The sequence below is a fragment of the Nelusetta ayraudi genome, unplaced genomic scaffold (assembly GCF_046127955.1).
Source record: "Nelusetta ayraudi isolate G7.1 ecotype Tasmania unplaced genomic scaffold, CSIRO-AGI_Nayr_v1 ptg000063l, whole genome shotgun sequence".
Lineage (NCBI taxonomy): Eukaryota > Metazoa > Chordata > Actinopteri > Tetraodontiformes > Monacanthidae > Nelusetta > Nelusetta ayraudi.
The window spans coordinates 1,081,497-1,108,826 of record NW_027466113.1 but is presented as its reverse complement, the minus strand read 5'-3'; the positions used below and the strand labels follow the sequence as shown (position 1 = coordinate 1,108,826).

Here is a 27,330-nt window from a genome sequence, read left to right as displayed (position 1 = left end):
TCTTTACTATTTGCTTGAGTTTATGTTTGCAATATTATTTAAAAACTGTGGACACAAACAGAGTGGACTGGACGAGTGCTTGATGAGTAGTAGCAAAATGGAGAATTTGGTTTAATGAGTAAAGTGAGAGAAACTGTTCATTTCAAAATTATGTCTGCAGGAGTTGCAGATGGACTAGAAAACAAAAAAAGGTTTGCTTCTGAAGGGGAACAGTGAGAAGATGTCAAAAAAAAATAAACAAGGGAAAAAAATGAACAGTAAACAGGAATGAAGAATATTATTGGATGATAGAGAAAGAAATGTAGCTTGACATATTTAGGAAGAAAGTTATGATGAGTAACACCTTTATTCCACTTCCCTGCTCTGCACCTTCAGCTGAAGTGGAGGATAGAACAGAGAGTTTGGGCTTCCCACGGGAAAACACGTGCAGTGTCCTATATAAAGTACAAGTGTGACGCAGAGATAAAAAAAATAAATAAAAATAAAGGTTTTTGGTGAAACTTTATCAAACTTCTAGGTCAAGATCTGATTATAAGTGATTTTTCCACACCTGCATCACACTCACATTGATTTCCAAATATCTCGCTCATATCATTGTTTTCAGTGCAAACACGCACCCTGGTGTATTGATTTGTTAAGATGAATTTGTACGTATGTACAAAAGTTAAATGTATGAAGTAAGTTCTTATGTAGACAGACGTAAAAGTCTCCAAAATGTTGATTGGGACGGATTGAACAACTTGACACACACAGACAAAGTAAAACTTTTAACAGCATCAACTGACGAGTTATATATCACAAAACTTTATTTAAATGTGGACATACAACAATATATTACACTATCTACTATTTAAAGCATGTGCAAATTGTAATGCAAAATACGGCAAGTCTGAGAAAACATTCTGCTTTCAAATTCTAATTTGCCCGCCCTGCTAGCGGCCAAGCAATGCTCAACGCTTGTGTTTCAGTTACAGTGTGTTGCATGGAACTGCTTCAATGCCCATCGTTAATGAAGTTTACCTACATGTCCCCCAGCCCACCTATTTCCAAAAAGATGGAAGATGGATATGCATCCAATACCCGCTGACAATTCTGGCTATTTGCCTCGAAGCTATAAGAGCAAATGGGAAGTCAATTTCCAGTGACTGGAGGAGTGATTAACGCAGTTTCGCCATGGTAACCAGACTAAGAACACCTGACAAGCTGCCGAACGAAAACCTCAGCAGAGGAAACTCTTTTAGCATGTAATGACAATCATTAGCTGTCCCGGCCTCGCTGTTAGCGCAGCCCTGATTAGGCCCAAATCAGCCACATCTGGGCTGCTTGGAACAAACCATGGAGGATTCTGGGAAGTCGACACGTGGTGCCAACAAGGACTTCGGTGCAGGTGGGTTCAGCATCACAAGGCCATTTCCATATTAAAAAAAAATAAAAATAAATAACACCTGCTTGTGTGATTGGGACCATTAAAAAGAAAAAAAATTATAAAGGTGAAGTCTTTGCAAATGTGTTTGTGGCTAAAATGGTTCGAAACCCAAAATATGCAATGGACATTTGAAAAAAGAAACGAACGAAAAGCCTGAAGACCAATCAGAACACAAAGACGATCCTGTATGATCAACTTAAAGTAAACCAGCTCGTCTCCTGAAAGCCTGGAAACAGCAGAGCAGCCTTGTGATCAACATCCAACATCCTGTGGCAAAAAACAATTAGCCCGCCTACACTAATTATCACTAATTGTTACCCAGTCACACTGAATTCGCTGGTTTAGGCACAATCACATGTCCACTGAGGGACACCTGTGTCCCATCCAGAGGCAGACGTTGCCTCCTTGGCAGCAGTCCTGCACTCATCTCCGGTTATTTTCCACACAGTGGGAGGGAGGTTTGAAGTCTGATGCTTGTTTGATCCCTGGCGGTTTGCAGGGTCCCCTCAGCCACCCTGGACCATAAGCATCCACCCAAAGTCAGCCGGGTCAGCCGGGAGGGATGGTGGAGTCAAGGCAACGCATCACCAGTCAGCTGGATAACAAGACTTCCACTTGTTTCTGACTGGATGAGCAGGAGGCCAGTGTGTCTGCCTGCAGTCGTTGGCTTGAACTGGACGGGTAGGTTCAGATAGTGGTGAGATCTAGCATGGAGGTAGAAAAACATGACGTTATTGCATCCCACTTGGAGTAAAGCAACAATATTTAAAGAGGTGGTTCAGTATATTGGACAATGGTATAATTTCCAAGTTTGACAGCGTTGGGGCTGTGCGATTAATCGGTTTTAAAGTGAATTCGGATTTATTAGTCAAGATGATGCTAAAAAAAAAAGATCATCTTAAAATCGATTTTCCTCTCGCAAGTTTTAGCATTCCCAATACAGACATTAACTTGCCATTTTCTTATTAAAAAAAAATAAAGATAAATTATTTGAAATAATTTATTCCATTGTCTTTTGTAGTTTTACCAAAAAAAAAAATCATAATCAAAATGGAAAATCAAGTTTTCAGAGAAAAACAAAACAAAATAAAATTTATTTGCCTCAGGTGTACTGTTTTCATTGGAAGGTTAGCAGAAACCATTGACTTGCTCTAGCATAGCACCAGCGAACCCTGAACTAAAAGGACTGGATAAAATTCGATTGAGTTGAAACATTGTCTCCACTGATAAATAAATGAATAAACTGGCTAAATTGGAAATGAGCTCCGATGTCCAAAACGCACCCCTTTAAAACAAGGCAAAGCCTTCATATATAAAAAAAATATATGAAGCCATGTGAGACTATGCCAGAGTAGCATTAAAACTAAAAGCACTTAAAAACACTGGAAGACACACTATGACAGCGTGATCACTGTGGATCCAGTCAAATGAGAACACAACAATAGTCACATGACACATGCATCACGAGGGACTCACAAATCAAATCACACAGCAAGGCTACAACACTTATTTTGAAGGGCCGGTTCAGTTTGTGGCAACACAAACAATGGCATAACTCTAACGTACTTTACATGTATACGTGTCTTTGCTTTTTTTTTTTTTTGACGACACAAAGCGCAGGTTTTTTTCCAGTTCTGAACAGATTTTTACATTGGGCTCACAGCACCACAGCTGGTACCTGGCACACATCTGGCAAACCATCCACAAGGCCTGAGCAGGGCGGTACAGCGCAACAGCCTGGGCTGTGCACTGTGTACAGTCACATTAGCCTCCAGGTGGCGCCATCTCATTGGACCGCCCGCAGCCAGCAGGTTGAAGTGGAAAGTGGATAACATGACAACAGTTGGCATGCTTATTGGTATTGACCATTCTTGTATGAACAGTCAAGCTACTATGAGATGCTTCTTAAAAAAGGACAAAAACCACCATCAGTTAAACGTGAATAAAAAGACAACTGCAGCCTCTGATTTCTTTCCTGTCGTAGAAAAACCGCACACTCACCTCAGGGAATATTTGGAATGCTTGACGTGGAAGGGCTCCATAGGCTTTACAAATGTCAGCTGCAAGTCAATTAGAGAAGCCACACATCAAATATCAACTCCATGCACAGAGCACCGCAGCATCCGTTAGGGCTCGTTATGATTAGCGTTCAAATCCTCGTCAAGGAGCAGACATGCATGCTGCATTGAGAAGTACTGGGAATGCATCATAGGCTGGATTTAAGAAGAAGAAGAAAAATCTATACATAATCTTATGACTTCCCATGAATTTGCCGCGCCTCACCTCGTGCATGTCGGCTGAACTGTTGCGGATGTTGACCTTCAGAGTGCTGGACCCCCTCAGCTGCGTGGCAGGAAAGGTGTAGAGATCCTGCGGAGAGTAAACACCCCTCCGCCCGGCCTCCTCCTGGCTGCTGACAATCACAATTTGCAACAGTCGTAGGACAGAGGCGCATCAAATGGGCCGCCATTTCTACCGTCTTTGACGTTTGAAAAAAAGCAAACGTTCTCGTTCCTGTCGTTGTGCGCGAGTCCTGCTCTCACCTGCTTCTGCCTGCAGACGCATCGGCTCGTTTCCTGGCCTTGCCCGTTGCCTCTGTCCTCACCAGAGGGCAGTCTCCCTCCTGCGGTCCCTCAGCCTGAACTGAACTTATTCCCTTTGGACGGAGAGAACAACTTTACGATCTCGAGGTCATGACTGCTGCACGGTCAACGCGGCGACTGCGGAGGGGGATGGTCTCGAAAAATAAAAGTACTCCGAGGCAGAGACCTGACGCTGGCTGCACAGTACAACACCTGAACTGGTGATACAAGAATCAATCTATTTTAATAAAGGCTATGAAAAGGATAATGTTAAGTGAATAATAATGACAGCGGAAGCCACCATCAGTTTACTCTGAAGCAAATCATCCAACGTAGTGCTTGCAGTGTAGCTCAGCTCTTAAGTTAATTGAACACACACACACACACACACACACACACACACACACACACACACACACACACACACACACACACACACACACACACACACACACACACACACACACACACACACACACACACACACACACACCCTGCAGGCCTCTCCCAGCAGGCTGTCTTTCTTTCCATTCCACAATTCAGAAGACTCACTTCTTCCCATTTGATCATTTCCTCACTAGCAGTAAAAAGTCATAGGGAGGTAACACTGACAGATTTCTGCAGTTTTTTTTCTCTCTCAGGACAGTTTTTCCAGCTTTCTTATTAAGGTTTGGTACACTCAGTTCCTTCACATTTTGGAATTTCAACATTCCATACTTTACCAAATTCTGATTTTTAGTGTTCTCTGCAATTTTATCTATCTGTCCATTCATTTATTTACACCATTCAGGAAAATAACAGAAACAATAATCTTTTAAGCAGTGTCGTTAGAAAATGTACCTCACCGACAAAAACAACGCGAGACTAAAAACAATTCCCAGCCTGCAAGTGGAACTACACAAGCGCCATGTGCTCTCAGTGTGCTGCTCTATTCCCAAACCACAGAACAAAAAGAGAAGGGGAGCCTCACAGTGCCACAGAGTTGAAAGCGGATTCTGTTTTTCTGCAGCGGATCAGACAAAGGATGGCACTCCAAGTCCCAGAACTGGGCGTAATCCCCCGTGTCCCTGGGCAGAAACGTAACTGGCACCTGAGAGAACAAGAACAACATCAGACAGCAAATCAAAGCAGCAGATTGTTTTTTTGTGTTTTTTGAGAATGGAGGGAGTAGCGTAGGGTTTCACAGCAGCAATGTTAATAAACCCAGATTACAGCGACCCTTGCAGTCTTTAATGGCAGTGTTTCGGCAGTCGTAAGCTTTTTTTTTTTTTTTTTAACTATAATATAATCATAAAAAAAACTTGTTTCCGTTCAGTGCGAATCAAAAGTGGTAATGTAGACACTGCTGTAATTCTTTTCAGCAGAACAACTTGATGATGAGGAATTCTTTATGGTTGTTATTTAAAAACTGTGGACAGTCCAAGTGGTCACAGATACCTACCAGCATTTTTTCATGCGCTCCCAGTGTACCTGAGACCCCGGAGCACCTGAAAACGGAGTAAGTCGCCCTGTAAACACCTCCAGGGCTGTCAACACCCTGAGAAGAGAAAATGAACCAATGCTTGAGGGCCAGCAATAAAATATAGTGAGTATGGGTGAAACAAAAACAAAAAAAATCACAGTGTTAGAGGCAAATGTATGAGGTAAATTTATAACAATAGAGTTAAGCAAAAACTTCTAACGACAAACATTTATTCAAAAAATAAGAGAAAAAGAAACAATAAACAGAAATGAAAGACTCGATTGAAGTTATGTAAGAAAGATAAAAATGCACCTTGACATATGGAGGAGCAAATGAAGACAAGTACCACCTCGTTTCCACTTCCCCGTTCTGCACCTCCAGCTTGGCCTCTGAAGTGGAAGAGAAGCAGAGAGTTGGAGCTTCCCACACAAAACAACGCGCACAGTGCACAAAAAAAAGAGATTTTATGATGAAGATTTTCCTCTAAAAAAAAAAAAAATGTATCAGACTTCTGTGGCAGGATGCTTTTTGATGATTATATCGCCTGCATGGTGCAAAGTGAAAAGGGATCAGACAGGCAGAACAAGCCCTTGGCTAGGCATATAAAGAGCTTTATCAAGCCAAACAAAACTTAATAAATATTAAATTATTTATAAAGAATAAAAAATTGCATGGGCATTGCTCTGTAAATTCTTCATGAATAATAAGTCAGATCACATCAGATCGCATATGCAGAGGGTGCAGTTGACTTCTGCTCATCTTACCTGACGTGTGGCCCGAGACTGTGGGCTGGAAAAAGACGGTCTTGTTGGCGACCTCCACCAGAGCTGGAGCCGCCGGGGGGGTCTGCGGGGACACGGAGGACTTGCCTGCCAGCCTGGTGGCTGACAGCAGCGGGCTGGCAGCCTGAGCAGGCAGCGCTGACAAAGTTGCGTCGGCCGGGGCCGTGGACACATCCAGAGCCAAGTCCTGGCGGATCTGGACCCTAATGAACTGAGGCAGCGATCGCATCGCACAAGAGAAGTTCAGTTTTACAAAAATGTAAGAGTACAGAGCGGGAAAAAAAACTGATTCTTAGATTAATCGCGATTATGGCATTGCCAATAATGAATTGATTAACAAACTTGGGGGGAACTTGACAAAAGTCACACTGTTTGTAAGTTGTGTCACGCCACAAACAAATATTGTGGGAACACGACGAACATGAGGGACCATAATGCCCGCTGGCACCCGGAGTTGGAGGAAAAGACAGAAAATCCTCCAGTTGCTCCAAACCAGACAACCATCTCGAACACGATAACAAAGCTGTCAATACAGTCGGGACTTTAATTGTCATGGATTTACGTCCATACTCAGTAGCTGTATTCCGCGGTATGTTGCGTACTTTGGATAGGTATGCATATATAGGAATCGTGCTAAATTGCGATTCTCGATTAATCGCGATTAATTGAATTGGAATTGAATTGAATCGTCGGGTACCTAGCGATTCCCACCCCTACAGAGCCGGTATGTTGTGTTGAGGACTCGTTCAATCTGTTGTACAAACCTTTTGTTGTCCGTCGCACTGGACATAAATCTGTCCACTCCAGGGCAGCAGTGCGGGTTTGGTCGCCAACGAAGGTTTGGGACTGATCAAAATCTGCAGGTGGCATCTTTTCAAAAGGCAAACACGGCAAGACTCTTTCAGACTCGATCGACTTCCATAAAAGAGCTTTTGATTTTTTTGGAGTAGAGAGGCGACTGTGTATTCTTACTGAGGCTCGATGACTCCATGCTGTGGCGTTATGGTCAGGCAGTGCGCAGGCCAGGACAGATCAAAGCTCAGCTCTTCAGACGTGTTGTTCCGTATCTGAACTTGACTAGTAGCAGTGGCGCCATCTGATGGAGTGGAGGGAAGTGCATAAGAGAATGTACACAGCAGTGGAAGCCAAGGTATTGAAGGTCCAGTTTGTATTTGGCCCAATTTACGATTTTTGTGTAGGTAAAAGCTTAATATACTGCCCATAAATATCCAGGTTTGTGTGCACAGGCCACTGTAGTCTACTGGCAAGCTCAGGAGAGGGAGGGTTAGCGAAAGAGCGCTGCAATCTAAAGTTTAACCACTTGATGTCGCTGTTTCCTCTCAAAATCTCCAACTATAACAGACTTAACCTTAAAAGCTCACTCATGTGTTTATTTAATTTGAAATCTGGAGTTGCTCACTGAGAGTGGGGGCTGGTAGGACGAGGTGTTCAGGATGGATGGTCCAGGACTTGGAGGGTTTGCGTAATGCCCTCGGCCTGTAATCCTCCGATGCCTAAAGGGAGAAGAAGGGAGACATTTTGCTTTGAAACAAGTCTGTATGGTGATTGCAAAGAAAGCAATGTTTTTGTTTTAACTAGTTGCCGTGCGTTATTATAAATCACTGTTCTAATCAAAAAAGCCCCATTGTAGCCACTAAAGAGGCCTGACGGTACCTGGACGGTGGGCTCTGGTATCGTCAGTGCAGGACCTTGGGGACCTTTCACAGGTAGGACGTCCAAAGCGACATTTCCACTTGGCGCGCTACTGTGGGCGACACATACTGATGAATCAATCTTACAACGGGTTTAACAACATACAAACACAAAAATACAGTCGTGAAAGACAAACCCACATTTTCTAGTTGTACTACTGTATAAAAGATGAGTGTCTACAGATGCACAACACATGGTTTTCAGATCGTCACGGCAATGATCACATTGCATTTTGAGGTTTGACTAGTTTCTCAAGCAGCGACGGAAAAAAGATACGGTTCAATAAAAGGTTGCACTGATGTGGCAGCAGCAAACTCAAGCTAAACCAGACGACTGGATGAAACGTGTTACAATGGTCTCCACTGTGTAAAAAAAACACATGCAGGTTAAAATTGAAATGAGGTCCCGTGTCCAAGGATTCTGTTCTTGGCTGACGTTTAGTGATACGGCGGCAAACTTGTCTCTTGTTGCCTGTATTTTTTGCAGTTATTGTCAAATTATGTTCACAGAAGTGATTTGTTTTAGGATGGTGTAAAAGTAGATTTAGATAATAGCACAACAGAGGCTACAAACCAAGGGCACCAAAGCAAGCAGTCTAGTATATCACTATTACACAATGTATTCTTTTGTGAGCACCTCTCTGGCTGCAGGTTTTGTCTGCCAGGAGACAGCAGCACCGCAGACTGTTCAATATGCGCCGAGGTCCTTGCGCTTCCCAGCAATGACACCACGATCTTGCTCATGTTTCCATAGAAGATGTGAGCCTCATTGGGCCGCTGGGGCAAGTCGAACGCTGTGGGAAATAGTAAATGTTTGTTTTGAGACAAAATTGTCTTTGGCTTGTTTCTGGGCAGCCTTAAAAATGAAATGAAAGATTTTAGAAATCGACCTACCTTCAGTGATGTTCTCTTCTCCGAGGAACTTCTCATTGAACTCAATGTTTTTCAGCAGACTGTTGTCAGATAGGGCTTTATGGGCAGCCTCAGGTTTGCTCAGCAGCAAACTGGAAAAACACACCACAGGAGAAAACAGAAATCTGGAATACGGCAATACGCCCTTCATACAATCCATATCTTTTGCTTGTTTAGAGCAACAGCTCAGTATAAAGCTTGATTGTAATGATCCACAGGGCACAGATTAGTTATTATAAAGAAATGCAGTTTTGACTGCAATGATTTATCATCTGCATTTGTAAAATATGTTCAAAATTAGTTGTTGTTTTTTTTTACAGACAATGACAACCTCACATACAAGACTTAATTATCGCCTGTAGACTCAGACTGATAAAAGCATTTACTTAGTGACAGGTCAACCACAACTACTACAATAACAATGTCACTTGCCAGCATTCAATTAAAAAAGCCTGACTGCAGTGCCTCATCTCACCTCCTATACTGCTGTCTGGACACCTCGTCTCCGCAGAACAGACAGACTTCAGCAAGTTCTGCAGGGGCGGACTGACACAAGCTCTGTTCTCTTTGGGAGGACTTCATTAGCACAGTAATGACCTGAGAGCAACACAAGCACAGTGGTGGTATTGACAAACTTTTGCAGTCGCACAAGAAGACATAATCATCATCATAATAATAATAATGATAATAACAGTAATAATAATAATAAATTAACAAAAAAAAAACATCACAAACCGACTGGGAGAGAAGATAAAAGCTTGAAATCAGTGAAAAGAGGAAAGATCTAATAAAAACTGATAAAACGCTTGGTAACGCTTTAAGTCCTTGTAATAAGCATTAGTTAATAAGTAATAAATACCCTATAAGATGCTTATTAACATTAATAAGCGTTAAAGTCCTTGTAATAAGCATTAACTAATGCTTATTACAAGGACTGTCACATAAAGCATGAACAAACGCTTATCTAAAAAGTTACATTTTCAGTCTCTTTTTTAAGAGTGCAAAACCTATTTGCAAGTCAAGGTTCTCACTCACCTCTTGCGTTCGCTCCTTGAGGACAAACTGTGATGGTGCCAGGCTGATGACGGTGGGCTCCATGAGCGACCGCGTCAGCACGTCGGAGAAAGCGACGGCTTTGATGTAAGACGCTCTGGAGCCGGTGTTCCTCACGCACAGGTAAACTTTGCTGACGTGTCCGACGGCGATGTCGGTCATGGCCGCGACGTAGCCATCGCCCCGTTTCCTCTGGTCCTCCAGGATGATGTTGCTGGTGCCGCCGTAACCCGACAGGGGGATCTACACCAAGGAAACATGGGAGTGGTTGGCAACACAGGTGGCAATAAGAAGAGAAGAAAAAGAAGAAGGAGGTGATGGAAAAAGAAGAGAACACAACAAGAAAAAGATGACAGCAAAATAAGATCAAAAGTCGTCACGTCCTCACAGTGAATTTGACACCCGGCTGTGAAGGTCGGAATCCAGATGGTTTGATTTCCAGCTTGGCCAACATGCAGGCCACCCTGGTGGGGGCGAAGAGCAGGTGGACGGTCACGTCTTCTTTGGGACGGATGGACAGTTCTCCGTGTCGAGTCAGACGCTCCTCAGGGCTGAACAGACTTTGAAGCTGAGGGACAAAATAAACCAGTTTTACCAACAGGAGCTTGCCCTAGAGTGTAAAACATCCTCTTGTATGAAAAGGTCAATGATAATTTATTAAGTGCTTGAATGCAATTTTTGATTCATTAGACCACCGGGTAGAGACAGTGGATTCACAAGGATCTGTACAACCCAAAAGTATTTTCTACCTTGAGTGACTTTCGAAATGAATGAAACACAAACCTGAAAACAGTCCTGGTCTTGACCCCGAATAAGCAGCCTTAGCTGCTGAGTGACGGTGGTTGAGTTGTTCCTCAGAACCAGCTTCTGTTGGCTGGAAGACAATGAAGGCTTAAGCTTAATGTGTAAAAGCATCTGCAGTAACGTTAGTCTCCTGTGGATAAAAAAAAAAAAACTTTGCTTTGAGATTTAGAGTAAGAAATAAATTGTTGTTCTTATTTGTGCAGGACAATTGAGTTAGTTAGACCTTTAAAGAGAACATCTACTCGGTACTGATTTGAACTTTCTTGTATTTCAATTCAAATCAATTCATTTATTATTATGCATTTATTTGTTTGTACTTTGTGTCCCTTCAATGAAATGAAATCACTTCTGCACTGATGAAATAGCTTTGGCACGGCGGCACTCCCCAGAGGCCCTCCTCGTGAATAACATTAATAACAATTCTTAATAGAAACGACAGAAAAGACCACAGGGCCATATGGTTTCGACCGATGATGTTTTGATGAATAATTAAAACCAATTAAATGCTGTTCTGCCACAACCGTGACCTATTCAAATGACGAAGATGACGAAAGGCCACTTACACAGCGCGGCCCAGAGTGACGCCTCCCCAGGCGACAAACTGTTTGTTGGAGAGGATCGGAGGGACGTCATTGGCTGCAGTCGGAAGGGCCAGTTTTCCAGAGAGCTCCGTCGTAACCTCTCCCTTCAGGGTGACCTCATACTGAGGCCCCAAAGGCAGTACTAGGATGGTGAGAAGGCTGTGGCACGACAAGGACAAAAGTGAAGTCTTGGTTAGAAAATTCACATCTCCGCATCTAGATTGTTCTGGTTCTAATTCCTAACTTTTAAAGGTATCGGCTGCGAAGACCTTCCTTCAACACCACATGTTAAGTTTCCAACACTGATATGTACTGTAGAGGTTCTCATGCTGACAAATTTACAAACGGCTACTTGTCTGTATAAGTGGATGTTTTTGAGTTATTTCAAACTGGCAGAGCTTTTAACTGAATAAAGACGCAAGACATAAATGTCTGCATACCTTTCTCGGTATTTCTTGCTGCCATGCGCTTTGAAGGAGACGATCACCGCTTGTTCCTCTTCAACTGTCAACGACAGGTCTTCCGGCGTGACTGAGAAGCTGCCGTCAGCATCATCATACTGGAAATGTAAATACAACAGGCCATTAAAGGCAGAGAACAAACACACGTGAACGAGGCAATGAACATGGGCGCAAGTTCAGAGGAAATGGAAAGACGAGACGTTGAAGGCGCAATATAGGACCAGTGCAGATCAGAGAAGAGGCGCAAAGACAAACAGGAAGGGGAATGAGAGCAAAATGTCCTACGGGGTCCGAATCCCCCCCGACCAGGCAACAAAAGTGAAAGTCAGAATTACCTTGAGTTTCAGCTGCACATCGATGTTTCCGGCATTCTTTAAAGGCAACATCAGTTGACTGGATTTACCCAGCGGAGCAGACACAATGATGGCCTACACATAAGGGGGCAGAAATGCGGCTGATTGTCAACTTTAAAGAAGAGTCCGAAAGAAACACAGAGAATGAAAGCAAGTGCGTTAGTTTACTTTAACTCTTCTACTGTTGGATTAAAAAAGACAAAAACATAAAGGTAGACTTGTGGAGCCTTGCAAGGTCAGAATAAACAAACACGACGACGATGTGAATATAGATATCTGATACGGGTTGGCTTTCATCTGCATCACTCCATTTTTCCGCACTTCTTCCCGTTTTTGGAGGTGTTGTGTTTTGCTTTTTCTAACCATGCCTGACTTATAAGAAATGCATGAAAGTGGGCTTTTTTTGTGTAAAAATTTGTAGAGTTATATAAGTGTTTGTATACCTGCAAGTCTTTGGGCGCGTGCACCCTTGCAGTTCCAGACCTGGCCCTGATCGGAACACATTTGATCACATGACTTGGACCAGGAGAGTCCACTTCAATATCTAGTCGAGCGCTGAACTCGTCAGCTGGACCGATCTCTCCTGGAAAGACAAATGAGCACGCTCAGGTCAGGCAGAAGCTACTATACATAAAAACTATTATGAACTATTAACTATTATTATTTTTGAGATTATACATTCCATTGGAAAATGCTGCTGATTCTGCATGATTGATTACCTGAAGAGATGTACTTTTGAGGAGCCTTGAAGTGAACCCACACCATGAGGCTCTCTGGACTCTGAGATAATGGCGAATACAAAGTTATCAAGTGACGGCAAAACAAAATAAGGACACTGGAACATGGGCTGGTTAAGGCGTGACAGGTTATTACTTTGGAGGACCTCAAATACACAAATGTCTCCCTCCTGACTACAGATGAAGGGGCTGAGGCGTTCCGGCACAAACCCACCTCTCCGTAGCTGCCGTGCATCACGTGGTTCATCACGGAGGCCGAGGACACTGGGGTCAAGTCTCCCGCCTGCTCCGGCGCCTCACATGCCACAGGAACAGGTTGCTTGGACAAAGTGAAGCATCGCCACGCTGTGGCATTCTGACAAAAAAAGACCCCAAAAAAATGACACACAGAAAAGCCTCCCGACTCATCCAACGCTTGATATATACATAAGATTAGTATGAATCTAGTTTAAGCCCTATTTAAAGTGGCAATAATAAAAACATTTTTTTTTAGGAGATTGCAGCTGAGCGCCGTAGACTCACAGCACTGATAACCAGGCGAATAGGGACTGTAGCAGGAGTCCTGTTGAGCAGTTTGAGGGGAAGGGATTTGGCGCCGCCTGCTGGAAGGTCTCCAAAGTCCACACAACCAGATTTACTCACTTCAACCTGACATTGAAAATAAATGATTCATAATTATGGCTGAACACAACTGCATAACAACTGATGTGTCGGTCATTTTAAATATTAAAGAGAACATGCTGACCTCCAATGTGGGGTTCTCCGCCATTCCGACCAGTACCACCCTCTTGGGAAATATGTTGGCCCTGACGGCAACCTCGGCCTCAGCAAAGGCTGGCCAGGAGCAAACAGTGAGGACGCACTGGTAGACACCCGCCTTTGGAGGAATGAACAACACCTTCTGCTCCTCTGTGGTCTTGGGGCCAATAATGGTTTTGTTCTTCACTATGAGCCACTGGTACGGCAGACTGTCCACCTTCAAGGGTTGACAATAAAGTTAGGAGAAAATAATCTAATGAGTGTTGCATTTGATATGAAGAAACAAAAAGTGAAGACTTCTTCAAACTGGATTAATCTAAATGGTGTAACTAGTCTAGTTTGTAATTGGAACAGCACTGCAAATATGTTATATGTGTATGTATTATCCAAGTCATCACTGAGTATTTTTTTTTTTTTACCTTCTCCCCATCGATGGCCAGGCTGGTGACAGTGATTGACACTTTCTGCCAACTGTCAGAGGGGTTGAAGAGGCCAAGGGTGGTTTGTGAAGCGATGCCAACACAGCAGGCGTGAGGGAAACGCAGCTCCTCTGGCACCACCACTTGGCCTGGAGACGGCAACAGAACAGCCGGAAATTATACTGGGAAATGCTGCCCCATCATCAAGATTAATATTCCAGAATCTGAGTCATTTAAAGTGAAGATAATTATAAATAAAAAACTATTGTAGTGGAAAGCTGCTCTTTTTTCTCCACAAAAACATATAGTCAGAGAATAGGCAATATAATAACTTATTCAATGACTGCAAACAGCTGTATTATATGCACGTCTGGTGGGAATTATGATTAGCATCATGATCCATAACCAATTAACACCTAGAGAATATGGTGCAATAACAATAACATTTAGCTAACCATTTTGCTAGCAGTGGACTACAATGATTCCCATGTATGTCAGTCTAAACATTGATCCATCACAGTGTCCTTCACACGTAAAGTGAGGTGGCAGTCTCGACTATGGCGCTGAATGTTGGGCCAAATCAATGACTTACATCAGATTTTCTATTAACAAAAAAATATATACCCAGCAAAACATTTGTGTGTGCCTGCTTTGTAAGTGTAAACATCATATTATAAAGAAGGAGGAAGTCTACACATTAAAGCTCCGTATTTATGAATGCAAACCTGTGATAAGCGGCTCTGCCCCATACTGACTGTAGGGTTTTTCCATCCCCATGTCCTGCTGGCTCTGGTGAGGTCTGCTGAGGTGATGGGGGTTGGCTGTCTCAGAAATACTCAGAGCAGCTGATGGCGGACGAAGGTGGCCCAAGGGCAGATTACTGTTAGGTATGCCTGTGAAACATAAAGAGGAAGTATCATGAAATTGTAGCTTACAGGTTCCGTGGGTAAAATTTTGGCTTGATTTATGATTTTTATATTAAACCCATGTAATTAACTATAATTATTACCATAACTATTAAACTATACTACTATAATTATTCAACCTATATTACATAAAAACATTGATATACTGGCCATAAACAGATGAATAAAAGTGTAAGTAATTTGGTTTTCCTACCCTTAGAACAGTTCCCATATATATAACAATATATGTATAAGAATATACATAGAGCAATAAGGGTCTTGCTCCTAGTTAGCTGCCATCTTGTGCTGCCATTTTTTAAGGAAGTCGGTATTTAAGGAAGCCCACCTGACAGTGGCCCTAAATACGAAACACACTGTCAGGTTGGCTTCCTTAAAAACTGTACACACTGGACCTTTATAACCTTCATTCTGGTAAAAAGGAAAAGACCTACCTGTTGAGGACATACGAAAGAGGCTGTTCCCTGTCGCTCCCACATGATAACCTCCGGGATGCATGGGGACCTCTGGTCCCAGATAGTGCTGAGGCAGCTGGGAGTTAAAGAGCGAGCGTCCAGCAAGAAGAGACTGCACATCGCCTTGATGAGGGAGGTCAATCAAGCTGGCACACTGGGGCTTGAGGCCGGGTATGGGTATATAGTGAAGTCCCTCTGAGGGGTAAGTCGGAGGCATGCCTAAGCCGCTGACATACGCTGAAGAAGGAAGTGAGGCGGCGGCTCCCCATTGAAGAGCTGTGGCGCTGCTGCTGCTTTGCTGGACGTTCAGATTGCTGCAGTAGCCCGAATCCACCTTCACCAGCTGCCGGACTCCAGAGTCCGGGAGATGCTTTCCGAACGCTGCTCCGAGCTCAGCATTTCGGCCTCCGGGGAAGTTGAAGTTGCTCTCGCTCTGGCTGCGAGTGCAGCTCAGAGCGGAACTGGCGTGTGAAGGCTGAGGGCTTTGACAGAGCGGCACCGGCAGAGGGTCCAGACTTTTGGAATGCTGCGGCTGCACCTGGTCCAGGCTTTTGGGCCGGTCGAGAAGATCGAGGTGAGACTGCGTTTCCGGCTCGACGGGAGGGGTAGGGCTGAATCGGATGATGGTGGTGCTCAGCGCCATGGAGCAATTATTCTGAAATTTCCAATTCCAAAAAGCCAGTTGACGACTGAACAGAGACATATCACACTTGGCCTTCAAGTTAGTTTTTAATCTACCTATTTATTTATTTATTTATTAAATCTAAAGTGACTGTGAGCTCATGGTGATATTTGTGGATTGACTGTACAGTACTCCCATGCTTCCATACCTTTGGCTTGTCGGGTGTAGGTAAGGCAGTACCATCATTTATGGATATGTAGGTGAGCCTGCTGAGACTCGGGCTGGAGCAGCTGTAGTTGGGTGATAGATCCACACCTGGACGTTTTTCTGGTGGACATGTGTCGGGTGAAAGAGGTGACACCGTGCTGGAAAAGCAAAACAAAGAAAACACAATAAGAATAAGCATCCTCAAGTTTCTGATGTTGGTGGATTATGATTGATAGGATTCAAGTAAGTCGGAATGGCTGGAGTGAAGAATGAGATGTGACGTGAGTGATGACGCAGATGATTGGCTGTGGCCACCTCTGAAGGCAACAGTCGAAAGAAGATCTTGAATGCGTTAGCGGCAATGTGCATTGGTGAATGGGGCAGCTTCTTACTTATGCTTCCTTATCGTCTATGACTTCAACTCATTTCGCATCAATCTGAAAGCACATTTCAATGCGTCTGATACAGAACCTTTCAGCACTGTGAACGGAGGTCTGACTTGGGGAGGAGTGAGTCAGAGGTGAGGTGGACGGTCTAAAGTTGCGCTGTGCGTCTTCCACGTGGGCCTCAGGAAATCCCTTCAGCATCTCTGAAAAAGAAATAATTACATTTATAAATGTAAATATACAGCATCAGTCAAAAATCTCATTTAATTGTTTTTCATTCATTTCCATGATTATTGACATTGTAAACGCTCACTGAGGGCATCAAAACTATGAATGAGCACGGATGGAATGATGTAACTTGCAACACGTTTTATATTATCAAAATAGCCCCTTTCATATAAAACATTATTATGTAACTTTTTTTTTCTTTTCTTTCTTTTTTCTTTGCTATATAATTCAATATATCCTGTTTCTATATTTGATGTCTTTGGTACATATCAATATAAAAGGTAATAAAGATAAAGAAAAAACAGTGCGTTAGGTGTGTTAAACTTCACTCAAAAACCCATGCTTTCTATCACTAGAGTCTTCATTTAGAGGCCAGCGTGTTACAGTCCCACTGACTGTCGGAAAATTTGTCCTCTACATTTAACCCACCCGCCTGCAGAGGGAGCGGTGAGCAGCACCATTAAGTGCTGAAGAACCACTGAGCGACGCAACCTCTCCACCGGCTCCTGATGCCGAGTGGCTGAGCGCCTTCACCGCTGTGACCGCTTTTAAGAACCCTAATGAACAACCCTGTCCACTCACCAGACGTGGGGTTTGGAGTAGGTTGGGAGTCGCCAGCGTGCTTCTCCTCTGAGGTGGCCTCTCTTAGTGTTGCTTTCTTGTCCACTGAAACACTCAGTTTGTCCTGCTGTGGCTGCTCGCCACTCTTCGCGCTCGGCGGCGGAGCGGAGGAGCCGTTCAAGCAGGGCAAGCTCGACTGCTCCACTCTGGGGGCTGGCGGTGTCCTCGGCAGGCAGGACGAATCGGTGCTGCCTTGACTGCTCCGTTGCGATGCTTCTAGGGAAGTCTTTGCGTTAGCTGCCTGGGGCTGAAGTCCCTTTGTGTTGTCAACTGTGACAGTTCGGTCTGAGGACGGTATAGATTTGTGACAAGCTGCCACAATCTGAGCTTTGGGCTTCACAGTGGAAGATCGCTCTGCACCCGCAAACACCCTGGAGGAAGAGCACGGGCGAGGAATGGAGCTTCTTCTCTGGTCTCCTTTATGACCCGCCGATGATGCCTTCGAAGGCGACACCTTGGCCAAGCTGCTCTTTGCTGCGCCGCTGTCTTTCTCTTGCACTTTTGAAATTGTGAGCCTCTGCGAAACCTCGTTATCTATTTGAGAGTTATTGATGCCGTCACCCCAGGCGGTGAAGTTAAAGGTGGTCTGCGCCACAGAAGCGTCGCTGCCGACCGACACGTCCGTCTTTTTCAGGTATTTCTCTATGTCCACAGCGCTCAGGTCTCCAGCACAGGGGCTGCTCTGCAGTGTGTCCAACAAGGCACTTTTATACGTCTCAGGCAAGATCTAATGAGAAAGCACAATTCTAATTGAAACTTTCGATCTGCCACATGTACATGACGGTGACATTATGTGGGAATTTCAGATTTCTTTTTTTCCCACCAAAAAAAGTTTTCTATTAGTATATATATATCTCTATCCTATATAAGTGCAAAGCTGCCACACAAAAACAAGACTTTTGTTTGTATGGTAATTACATTAAATCTGGTAATTACATGAAAAGTTTTACATTTTTACAAAATATTTTTTACATTTTGATAGATAATTTCATTTCTAGATAATTTAAGATAATTTTCACGTTATTACATGAATTGATCACCTTACTTTCAAACAACAATGTCAATAATTTAATGCTATAACATGAAAATTATCTTAGAAATGTGAAACTTTTCACGTAATTACATACTTGGAAAAACTCTATAACAAAAAGCAAGAATTACACAACCAACTCAAGACGGAAACAAACCAAAAACCTCCTTACGTGCTTGCCCGCGTGAGTCTCCTCTGGACTATTCATATCAGGTCCTGCAGAGTTGCGTGGATATCTCGTCCTGCTCTTCTTGGACAGCTCGATGATCATGGCAGCCAGCTGTGATGGGTCAGTGCTGATGGACGCGTCAGCAATGGCTGAAGCAATGGTGCTGATACTCAGCATCAGGGGGCTGCTATTACTGTCGGGGGACGCAAAGCTTTGGTGAGCCAAGCTCGACTCGGAGCCAGGACCTTCATGGTGGGCTGAATCTGCAGGAGAACTCCCATGGTCCTGAAGAAGAGAAGTGATTTTATGTTGGAAAGCCATGAGATGCATGGCATTTTTGTGATGCTTGGTGTATTTTAGTGTAGAAACTCAGCAAATAAAAGCCATAGATATACCTCCTGTGTACACGGCTGTGGATTAGTATCACCTTTGGGTGACATTCTTTCCCCTGGCGCCTCAAGCGTATGATCCAAGTCCTCTGCAAGGAGAGGACATTTGACACAGCAGGAAAGGTCAATGAAAAATATTCTGAAGTATGCGCGTCGCAATAAAAAAAAAAAAGCCAAGGTAATTAGTTATCAGACTTAGAAATAATGAGGCCACCTGGTTGAAGGGTTTTGTCCGTTTCACTAACTTCCATGGGCTCATTGTGAAGGGAGATGTCTCTATCGGAAAAATCTGACGGGTGAATGAGGGCAAACGGCTCCCTCTTCTCTGGAGAAGTAATGATGTAGCCGAAAGAAGGCTGGAAAAACACAACACGTGTTAATCATGGTGTCAAGGACGACAGGATTATTCAAACAATCTCTTCTCAACTTCTGGAATAGTGCCTGGTGAATTAATCAGCTGGCCAAAATTCTGAGAAAACTTTGCATGCACGACTATCAGCTGCTCCCTCTGGCAGCTTGTTGGCATTTATTTTGTAGTACTGATTTAATAGCTGTAATTTGACACATATCTATAAACCTGTAAAAACGGTCTTGAGTCCATTCATTATCACTATCATTTTGTTAAACCACGAAATATCAGCACCAGACCTTTTCCTCCCTTCTACTTATATCAATCCCAAAAACTCCAATGTCTGTTCGTATCTGTTGAAATGATCATTAAAACGAACCCGTTTAACAGCATCCAGGCGGTCAGCGCTTCCTAAACAGCCGAGTGCCTCGGAACGCTGCTCGAAAAACTGCCCCAGAGACAGTCGCAGGTAGCTTTGGTCTCCCCTCTCTAACTGTGAGGAGAGCTGAGACGCCCTCATCAGAATGGAGTTCCTGGTGGGCAACTTCCAGGACGAGTCACTGTTGAAAGTCTGGTTGCTGATGACGGGTTCCATCTTTTCCTCCTGCATTGACAGTTAGTGCGCACAATTCACCACAAGAGGTCGTGCTTTTAAAAGATACCCAAAGCAGGAGCATGAAGGCACGTGAGCGAATTGTGTCCATTGGATTAAAAATAATAATAAAAAAAATAGGCACTTTATCTCGTAATTATGAGATCCTGATCTCGTAATTACGAGATAAAATAAAGAATAAAACATCTGTTAATCCTTCCTAATCAGTGGGCAATGGTGGTGCTATCGCAGTTAATCTGCAATTACTACTTTCTCGGTTTGAGACACTGGTAAACACTTGCATTTCTTAAAACTGAGAATGGTGTTAATATTAGTATGTCAACACTGTGCAGTTACAGAAGTGCACTGCAAGATCCTGATCTCATAATTACGAGATCTTTTCTGTTAATTCCGAAATAAGGTGCCCAATTGTTTTTCTATCCAGTGAATTCAATGCACTTCCGTATGAAAGAGATGAGACGTGCCTGTAAAAAAAAAACATAATGTACAGTAAAATGTACAGTACAGTGGTTTTTGAGTGTTCTTTTCCTTTCATATAAATTGCTTGAACCTTATTATGATGATAAAACAAAATAACAGAAAAAAAGACCACGTAAGACCTGACACAGACCTGCATAAACTGATGTTCTTTCTCAAACTCCTCTTGATCCTCAAGTATCCTCTCCATAGCGGTGCCTGCAAAGAGGAGGAGACGGTTGGTCACGGCTAATTTTCATATATGAGGATTAAAAAAAAATGAATTAAACGTTCCGCATTCCAGTAAGCTGTGGATACACACCTGACGGGACAAACGCCTCGCTCTGTGACTGAGCAGCATCCTCTGATGTCTTTTTATCAGCCTCTTTCTGAAATGAAGAATAATACGCCAGGTCTGTCACCCACTGGCCCTCCTCATCCTGGTACACCACATCATGAGTGGCATTGACACCTGTGGAGACAGGAAGTGTTTAGTCTTTCAATAAGAGAAGACTCCTGCCAAGTTAATTGCGGCGTGCGCATTGAAAGGTGAAAGCGACCTTGTTGAAACTCTTGTGCGATGTTGTCTGGGCAGAGGTTCCAACCGTCATCCGGGTCTTGTCCCTGAGAGAAGTACTTGGCTTCCAGGGAGGTGGAGAGGAGATGATTCTCATCTTCACTGGTGTTGCCCGAAGTCTCTGCGCCAATCACGTTGCCGCACAGCGCCCCCCTCTGGCCCAAACGAGGCACAGCACCGTCTGGCTGATCGATTCCTTTGTCGTCTTCGTCATCATCGCATTCTGGTGGCAGGACCTGAGAGCGGGTCGGTTCAAGAGTGACACACCAGCGCCATAAACAAAATGAAACTTATTCCAAAACTTGTGAATGCAATTTAAAATATGCCACGTGTGTAAATAGACTGTGTGTTATGTACATGGGAGAAGTGAATGCTGCCTTGGGTGCTTTGAAGGTTAGAGGCAGAAATGTCCTCCGTGTTGTGGCCTCTCCTCTGTGCACCTCCACCCCTGAGGTAGACAGAGTCCAGGAGACGGTCGGTGGGCCCAGACTCTGTGCTCTCCATGGCATCCTGCCATTAAAAATACATACATTACATACTGTATATATACATGTCATATATCTTTATCCCACAGGAGAAGCATCATTTAGTAGTGCTTTGGTTCACCACTGTTGTAGCAAATCAGCCAACAACACACAAATATTACTTTAATTATTTATACTGATATGTCATCATCATAAGCAATACAGTTCACCAGTTTCATATCAATGAATGTGAAGAACTTTATTAACAGGCTCCTTTTGAGACTTGTTTAATGACCAACTGCAAACCACACATTCAGATGTATTTTTCAACTTGTTCTATTAACAAGATGTAGTTATTCTCCTTTTAAAGACCATGACAGCGACTAGGCTTTGCATAACCATCCTATTTGTCTGCCATAATCATTATGTCAGACGTTAAATGACAACACTAGTGCATAAAGTTCCTCATTAACCCAAAATAAACAATTGCAGAGGCCCCTAAATCATTTGTGCTCACCAGCGCCTCCTGCCGGCCAAGGATTGCGCTCCAGTTGACCGGGGAAATCCTCTGAGTTCCTCCTGATGCCCCGACAAAGGAGCTGGTTTCTCCTGTTCCTACAGGTCCAACACGATCACCCATCTGGGAAACACCAGAGCGGCTCGTCACAATGAGCATCATAAAAAGGAAAAACTACAATATACAATTTTATTACTGTCGAAAGAAATCACAAACTGACCTATCAATGGTTTTCTAAACTGCTCGTAATGCCCAGAAGTAACTCATTTGAAGGGGAAAAGTTACAGCTGTGTTCATCCCGTTACCTCAGCGTGCCTCGGCAAGCTGCTCCTTCTGTGTCCCGGCTGATCCTGATCCTCATCAACAGCGTGGCTGCCAACAATTCCTAAACCGCGCAGGGCATCGTAAGTGGTCTGGACGCAAGTCGTGGGGAGAGGAATGGTTGAGACCCCGCCGTCATTTCCACTCTCTTCACTTCCACTGCTGCCGTCCCCTCCCCCTCCATCACCTGGGTCAATCAATGACACGATAGTTGACAGGGTTTTGGACAAGCTGATTCAAATCCGACTTCAAAACAAGACCAAACCGATGTAGATTCAACACCAATATTTTAATAGTCATGATTATTATGAACGCGAATGACTATAATTTATCCTGAATTTTCCACCTGCGACTGGAATGTTGATGACTTGTCCCTCGGCAGATCGCCTGTGTTCGATCCCAGACAGTGATGGACCGCGTTGGCCGATAGATTCTTCGTCATCGGAACTGCCTCCCTCCAAGCCTGGCCTGAAACTGGGGCGGTTGCTCTCTCCGACCTGTGCAAACATGCAGGTTAACGAGCATATAAATACAAAAACTGAATAGCAAGATCTCTTATAATACAACTTTCTAAACTTTAAACAGTGAACTGGATGAAGGGCCAAAACTATTGACAATTCAATTTGACTTTTCTGACCAGTTGCCTGGAGGTGCTGGGCAGCAAGTGCACTCTGCTCGAGCTGCTGTTCCTTCTAGCTGACTCCAGCTCATCTTCGGTGTCTTCGTCACTCGCGGGACAGGAATCCATACCAGTGGCAGCGAGACGAACGTCGGGCATCTGGAAGTCCTCCTAAGTAAAGTTCCATCCATTTTAATGCACCACAGTGAAAACTGTCTGTTTAGCTGGGTTGGTGGGTTGGATTTTTTTGCGAAGGAGTCGTTTTCATTGATTTATCCTGTGTCGTCACTCCCTGTCCAACCAGTAACCTAACTGGTGACTAGTAAAAACTAGTACACCTAGTAACTCTGTCGACTTTCAACATTTTCAGCTCTGCTCAGCTCTTTTGGAACACAGTATCTCGTACCGTCACTCAATGGAGAAGCTTAAAAACCGAGTCGAGCCGATCCGAGTAGAGCTCAATAGGTGCAAGTAGGAAATCCTAAAACTGTCCAGATGCTAAATGGCAAAATTAGTCAAGTTGCAGGTGTCCCAGCTGTATGCAGAAGCTGACAGCTAACCACGGCATCAATAATTCAGTACCATCAGTCGTGAAAATTAATGTTGAAACCAACCGTGATGTTACACTGTCACATCAGTGAGGTTCAATCATTGAGATCAGAACAGATGCAGAATCTCACAGAGTTTCAAGTTTGTTCACCTGATTGTAGTCATTGAGGTAGTGGTGTCTGTTCTGATCAGGCTCTGGCGAACTGTGGTTTGACGCGTCATCAGCAACCAGAAGTCCCTGAGAACAAATATAGATTTTAAAGGGAGCAGCGTGCGGTTAATCAAAGATGAATCAAGCTACTTTAAGGAAGACTGTTTCTGGTGCAAAGAAACTGAAGGAGCTGAGCAGGGGAACTTGCTGGAACAGCCGAGTCTTGACAGAATGCCTTACTGTGGCAGGTATCTCCTGGCCCTCCACCCGACCTCTCTGCATCGCAGGGGGCATCAGTTTATTAAAGTAGACCTCCAGTTCATCATCAGGCAGGTTGTTTGAATCAATGTCATCATCTAGGAAAATATGAGAGATTTTGTTGAGTTTGTGCAAAGCAAAAAGGATCAATGATGTTTGCCATCTAGAAAGTTTAAACACAGTAAATTGAAAACTTAAACCAAAATAACAGAGTGCTTTAAATCACCAGGCAACAATAAACCAACTAAAAAGGGATATTTTGCATTCCCTCTACCTGAAAATGTAGGGGTATACAGAGCCTAATAAGGGAAAGAGATTGTGGCTTGCAAACACTCCTCGGGACTGAGTGACTATCAACTGAACTCATTTGAGCGAGCAAAACAAATTTCTTTCAGAGTCCCCTGAATATCAAGAGACATAAAAAAAATCCAGAACAGATTCAAACAGGAAAAGGCGAGCGCAACAACAAAGAAGCTTGGGATTAAAGTCAAGGATTCCGATTAAAGAACCAATTCAACTATGCTGCCTTCCTATTTTGAGAGTTCAACTTAAAGGGCAGCAGACTCAAACCTCCAAATTGTTGTGGCAATACTGCTCTCTATGGAAAGTGCAAAGTCCTCTTCCCTGACAGCAGCCCCTGTTCCTAAGGTCAAACAACTCAAAAATCATAAAAACTCCAAATCAAAAGGTATGTTTGGACTTGAAACCCTCTTTCTACTGCATCCCACCTAGAACTACATTTTTACTATTTCTTGTTTTACTGTAAACTGCACGTCGACGTGACACTGTTGGCAGATCGTGGGTGATTCACACAAATGCGGCAAAAGAAGTGAACTTTGAATGTTCACTGTGAAATTGTGAAAAAGCGCTTTTAAGGAGGAACTTTGTCAAGCTCTGATGCAGGACTCTGCTGTTTAAGCCTTTTTCATATTCTCAAAAACATCTTGCCACAAGAGCGCAGTTGTAAATTAGAACTCTGATTTGAATATGAAAAAAAGATTAGTCTCAATGCATTTCATACCAGTTATATCGCTATTCATACTGTCCACAGACATGAGCTTTTCATTGGCCAGAAAGCTTGCGTTACTCCCACTGAAACGGTCACTGTCCATCCCATCACTGTGCGCGCTGCCCTCTTCAGCAGTCATTGGCAACATCTGAACCTGTGTGAAGAAAACGGTATCCGAGAGTACTTTGAAAATGAACCCTATTACAACCATCCACTACTCAACAGAGAGCACTGACAACAGTAATACCTTGTGATCCGTATCATCTTTCTGGCCCAACTGCGTAAATGTCAGGAGACCTGTTGATAGCTCTGGCAAAGACAGGAAAAGCAGGAGTGACAAAAAAGGCCACTTTGAAATTCCAAAGGTTTCTCAGAATACAAGCATCATTGCGAAGTTAGGCAACAGCATTTACCAGTTCCAAGTTCTGTGTGCCGCCCGTGGACTGAGTCCATCTGTGTGGGAGGGAGCCCTGTTGCGGACGCTTGGTTTCCAGAACCACTTTCATCCAGATTAATTTTCACCAGCATGTCTGAAAACCTGTGAGCTGCAATAAAGTCATCTGCACTATCTCTGTAAGACAGGAGTGGACAGCTTTAGTTATATGTGTAAAATACATAATAATAATAATAATAATAATAATAATAATAATAATAATAATTAAATAAAAAAAAACATGAATTGACTTTTAGTTCTGATTAAAAATTAGCTCACATTGGTGTATGCAGACTGCATTGAGTACAATAAAATAAGAACATTGATAGTTTATCAGCCAACACAAACAAATTGAAAAACAATGATCTCTCTGTGAATAAAATGTAGGCAAAAACTCACAAGTCATCTTTAAAGCTTAAGGCAAAATTGGACTGCTTGCTAACAGATGGATGTCTGTTGCCCAGCTGCTGCTCACCGCCCTCCAGATAAGATGCCTGAACAAGATCTCCTCTGTAAAGCAAGATCACACCGCACTGTGTCATGGCAAGTATTACAAAACTAAAAATAGAGACCGAGTTCTGACTCAGTCCGACATCCTCCTCCTGCCCTGTTCCCTTTAAATTTCCAGACAAAACAACAGCAACAGAGTTTATTATTTACTTTTTAGCACTTCAATTCAAAAGCACTCACTATCTAACAGTATTCGTATGCCAAAAGCATTATCGAGACAACTCTTTCAAAGAGAATCAAGGAGTGGCTCTGATGATTTCACATCTGTCTAAAGCCGCAGCATGCACCCACCTGTTGTCAGAACACGGTCTAATTTTAGCCACTGTGGAAGCAGCGACTGGAAGTCCCGGGCCTGAACCTAAAGTCACATTCCCTAGTGTGGCGCGTCCACTGCTGTTGTCCAGAGACTTGGAGAGGAAACTGGGGAAAGATTCATCCTCCAACTTGTAAAAGCTGTCCGCCATGTTTCCGGGCTGTAAAAGGGGTTGACACCGACCGGTGGAGTTGGGGTGAGAAAGTCCAGCAAACGCAGTGAACAACGAGACCAAGTGCGAACACTTTTGAGACTACATCGAGTAACTGATACATCACAGTACAGCCAAACCGGTGAATGGAGGCATTGTTTTTCCTCCCCCTGTCCAAAAACTCAAAAATATGTCCAAATATTTCGCTGGTAAGTCATTAACGTTGTGGCGGGCAACAAAACGAAAGTAGTTCTGATTTAAAAGCGAGTCGGCGAGTTACACCGGGGCAGCGTGATATAGCTCATTGCTAAAAACAAGTAGCATCGACTACTAGGAATTCACAAAATTCACTTGCAACCTAGTTTCCCGACCAACCCCCTTATTCATTAGATTACGGAAAGCGCTGATTTGTCATAGTAAATGTACTATATAGAACAAATGTACGAGTTAATTTCCCGGTATTACTCCCATTTGAACAATCAAGACAAAACGTAAACGTTACTTGACTTGAACTTACTTAACTCCAGAGGCGAGCCAACATCAACAACCAGCCAGCTCAGCTGTTCTTCCAACTGAGGTGTGTACTTATATTCATGCAGAAGCTTCGTAGCGTGCACTCAGGTCCAAAAAGTAACTTTCCACACGCTTGCGTTCCCCATAATTGCACAAAATCAGGCAAATGGTATGCCAACTTGGAGAACCAAACAGCGCCTAAGACCCACAGGAAGCCCGCCTAAGCGTCATGTGCGGTGGGCGGGACAACGTGTCAAAGAACTACCGTGATTGGACAAGTACGTAGTTTAAGGAAGCGCATTGGAAAATCTGATTGGATATTGCGTTTGCCTGCTTATTGAATCCGAGCGCTATTAACGTTTTGGATAATGTCCTTCTGGTGTGTGAATGGCATGGTTGTATCTACAGAAGAGCGACAGTGAATGAATGAATAAATAAAAAAATATTTTTTCCA

General features: G+C 43.5%; 1 protein-coding gene across 7 annotated transcripts; it reads right to left on the bottom strand.

The window, feature by feature from the left end:
• Positions 1-790: 790 nt before the first annotated feature.
• Positions 791-27,105, bottom strand: cep192 (centrosomal protein 192). 7 transcript variants are annotated; one of them, XM_076040731.1, is made up of 52 exons: positions 26,881-27,105; positions 26,191-26,372; positions 25,789-25,899; positions 25,370-25,527; positions 25,204-25,265; positions 24,969-25,110; positions 23,930-24,045; positions 23,690-23,776; positions 23,008-23,160; positions 22,717-22,867; positions 22,355-22,557; positions 22,050-22,172; positions 21,426-21,578; positions 21,052-21,304; positions 20,814-20,963; positions 20,646-20,710; positions 19,802-20,026; positions 19,288-19,429; positions 19,080-19,162; positions 18,688-18,969; positions 17,447-18,212; positions 16,722-16,839; positions 16,252-16,408; positions 15,401-16,076; positions 14,769-14,936; positions 14,044-14,192; positions 13,611-13,841; positions 13,388-13,513; positions 13,080-13,220; positions 12,848-12,908; positions 12,572-12,711; positions 12,111-12,203; positions 11,755-11,873; positions 11,297-11,473; positions 10,713-10,803; positions 10,318-10,497; positions 9,912-10,172; positions 9,352-9,473; positions 8,859-8,968; positions 8,602-8,758; positions 7,927-8,014; positions 7,673-7,766; positions 7,225-7,348; positions 7,017-7,122; positions 6,235-6,463; positions 5,783-5,859; positions 5,450-5,545; positions 4,979-5,098; positions 3,970-4,082; positions 3,710-3,839; positions 3,428-3,486; positions 791-2,130 (listed from the first exon to the last, which is right to left on the bottom strand). In XM_076040731.1, exons 2-52 carry the CDS (start codon positions 26,361-26,363, stop codon positions 1,998-2,000), a joined length of 8,244 nt encoding a protein of 2,747 aa, XP_075896846.1. In that variant the 5' UTR covers positions 26,364-26,372; positions 26,881-27,105; the 3' UTR covers positions 791-1,997. The 7 variants fall into 7 exon arrangements, with proteins under 7 accessions (XP_075896846.1, XP_075896847.1, XP_075896850.1 ...); XM_076040732.1 differs by having other exon boundaries at positions 7,927-8,017; positions 14,769-14,888; XM_076040735.1 differs by having other exon boundaries at positions 3,710-3,836; positions 7,927-8,017; positions 14,769-14,888.
• Positions 27,106-27,330: the final 225 nt, after the last annotated feature.

Coding starts and splice junctions, on each gene's coding strand:
- cep192 (XM_076040729.1), bottom strand. CDS start 26,363: ATGGCGGACAGCTTTTACAAGTTGGAGGATGAATCTTTCCCCAGTTTC. Junction 16,077..16,251: donor CTACACCCGACAAGCCAAAG/GTATGGAAGCAT, acceptor TGGAAATTTCAG/AATAATTGCTCCATGGCGCT. Junction 11,474..11,754: donor AGCAAGAAATACCGAGAAAG/GTATGCAGACAT, acceptor GTCGTGCCACAG/CCTTCTCACCATCCTAGTAC.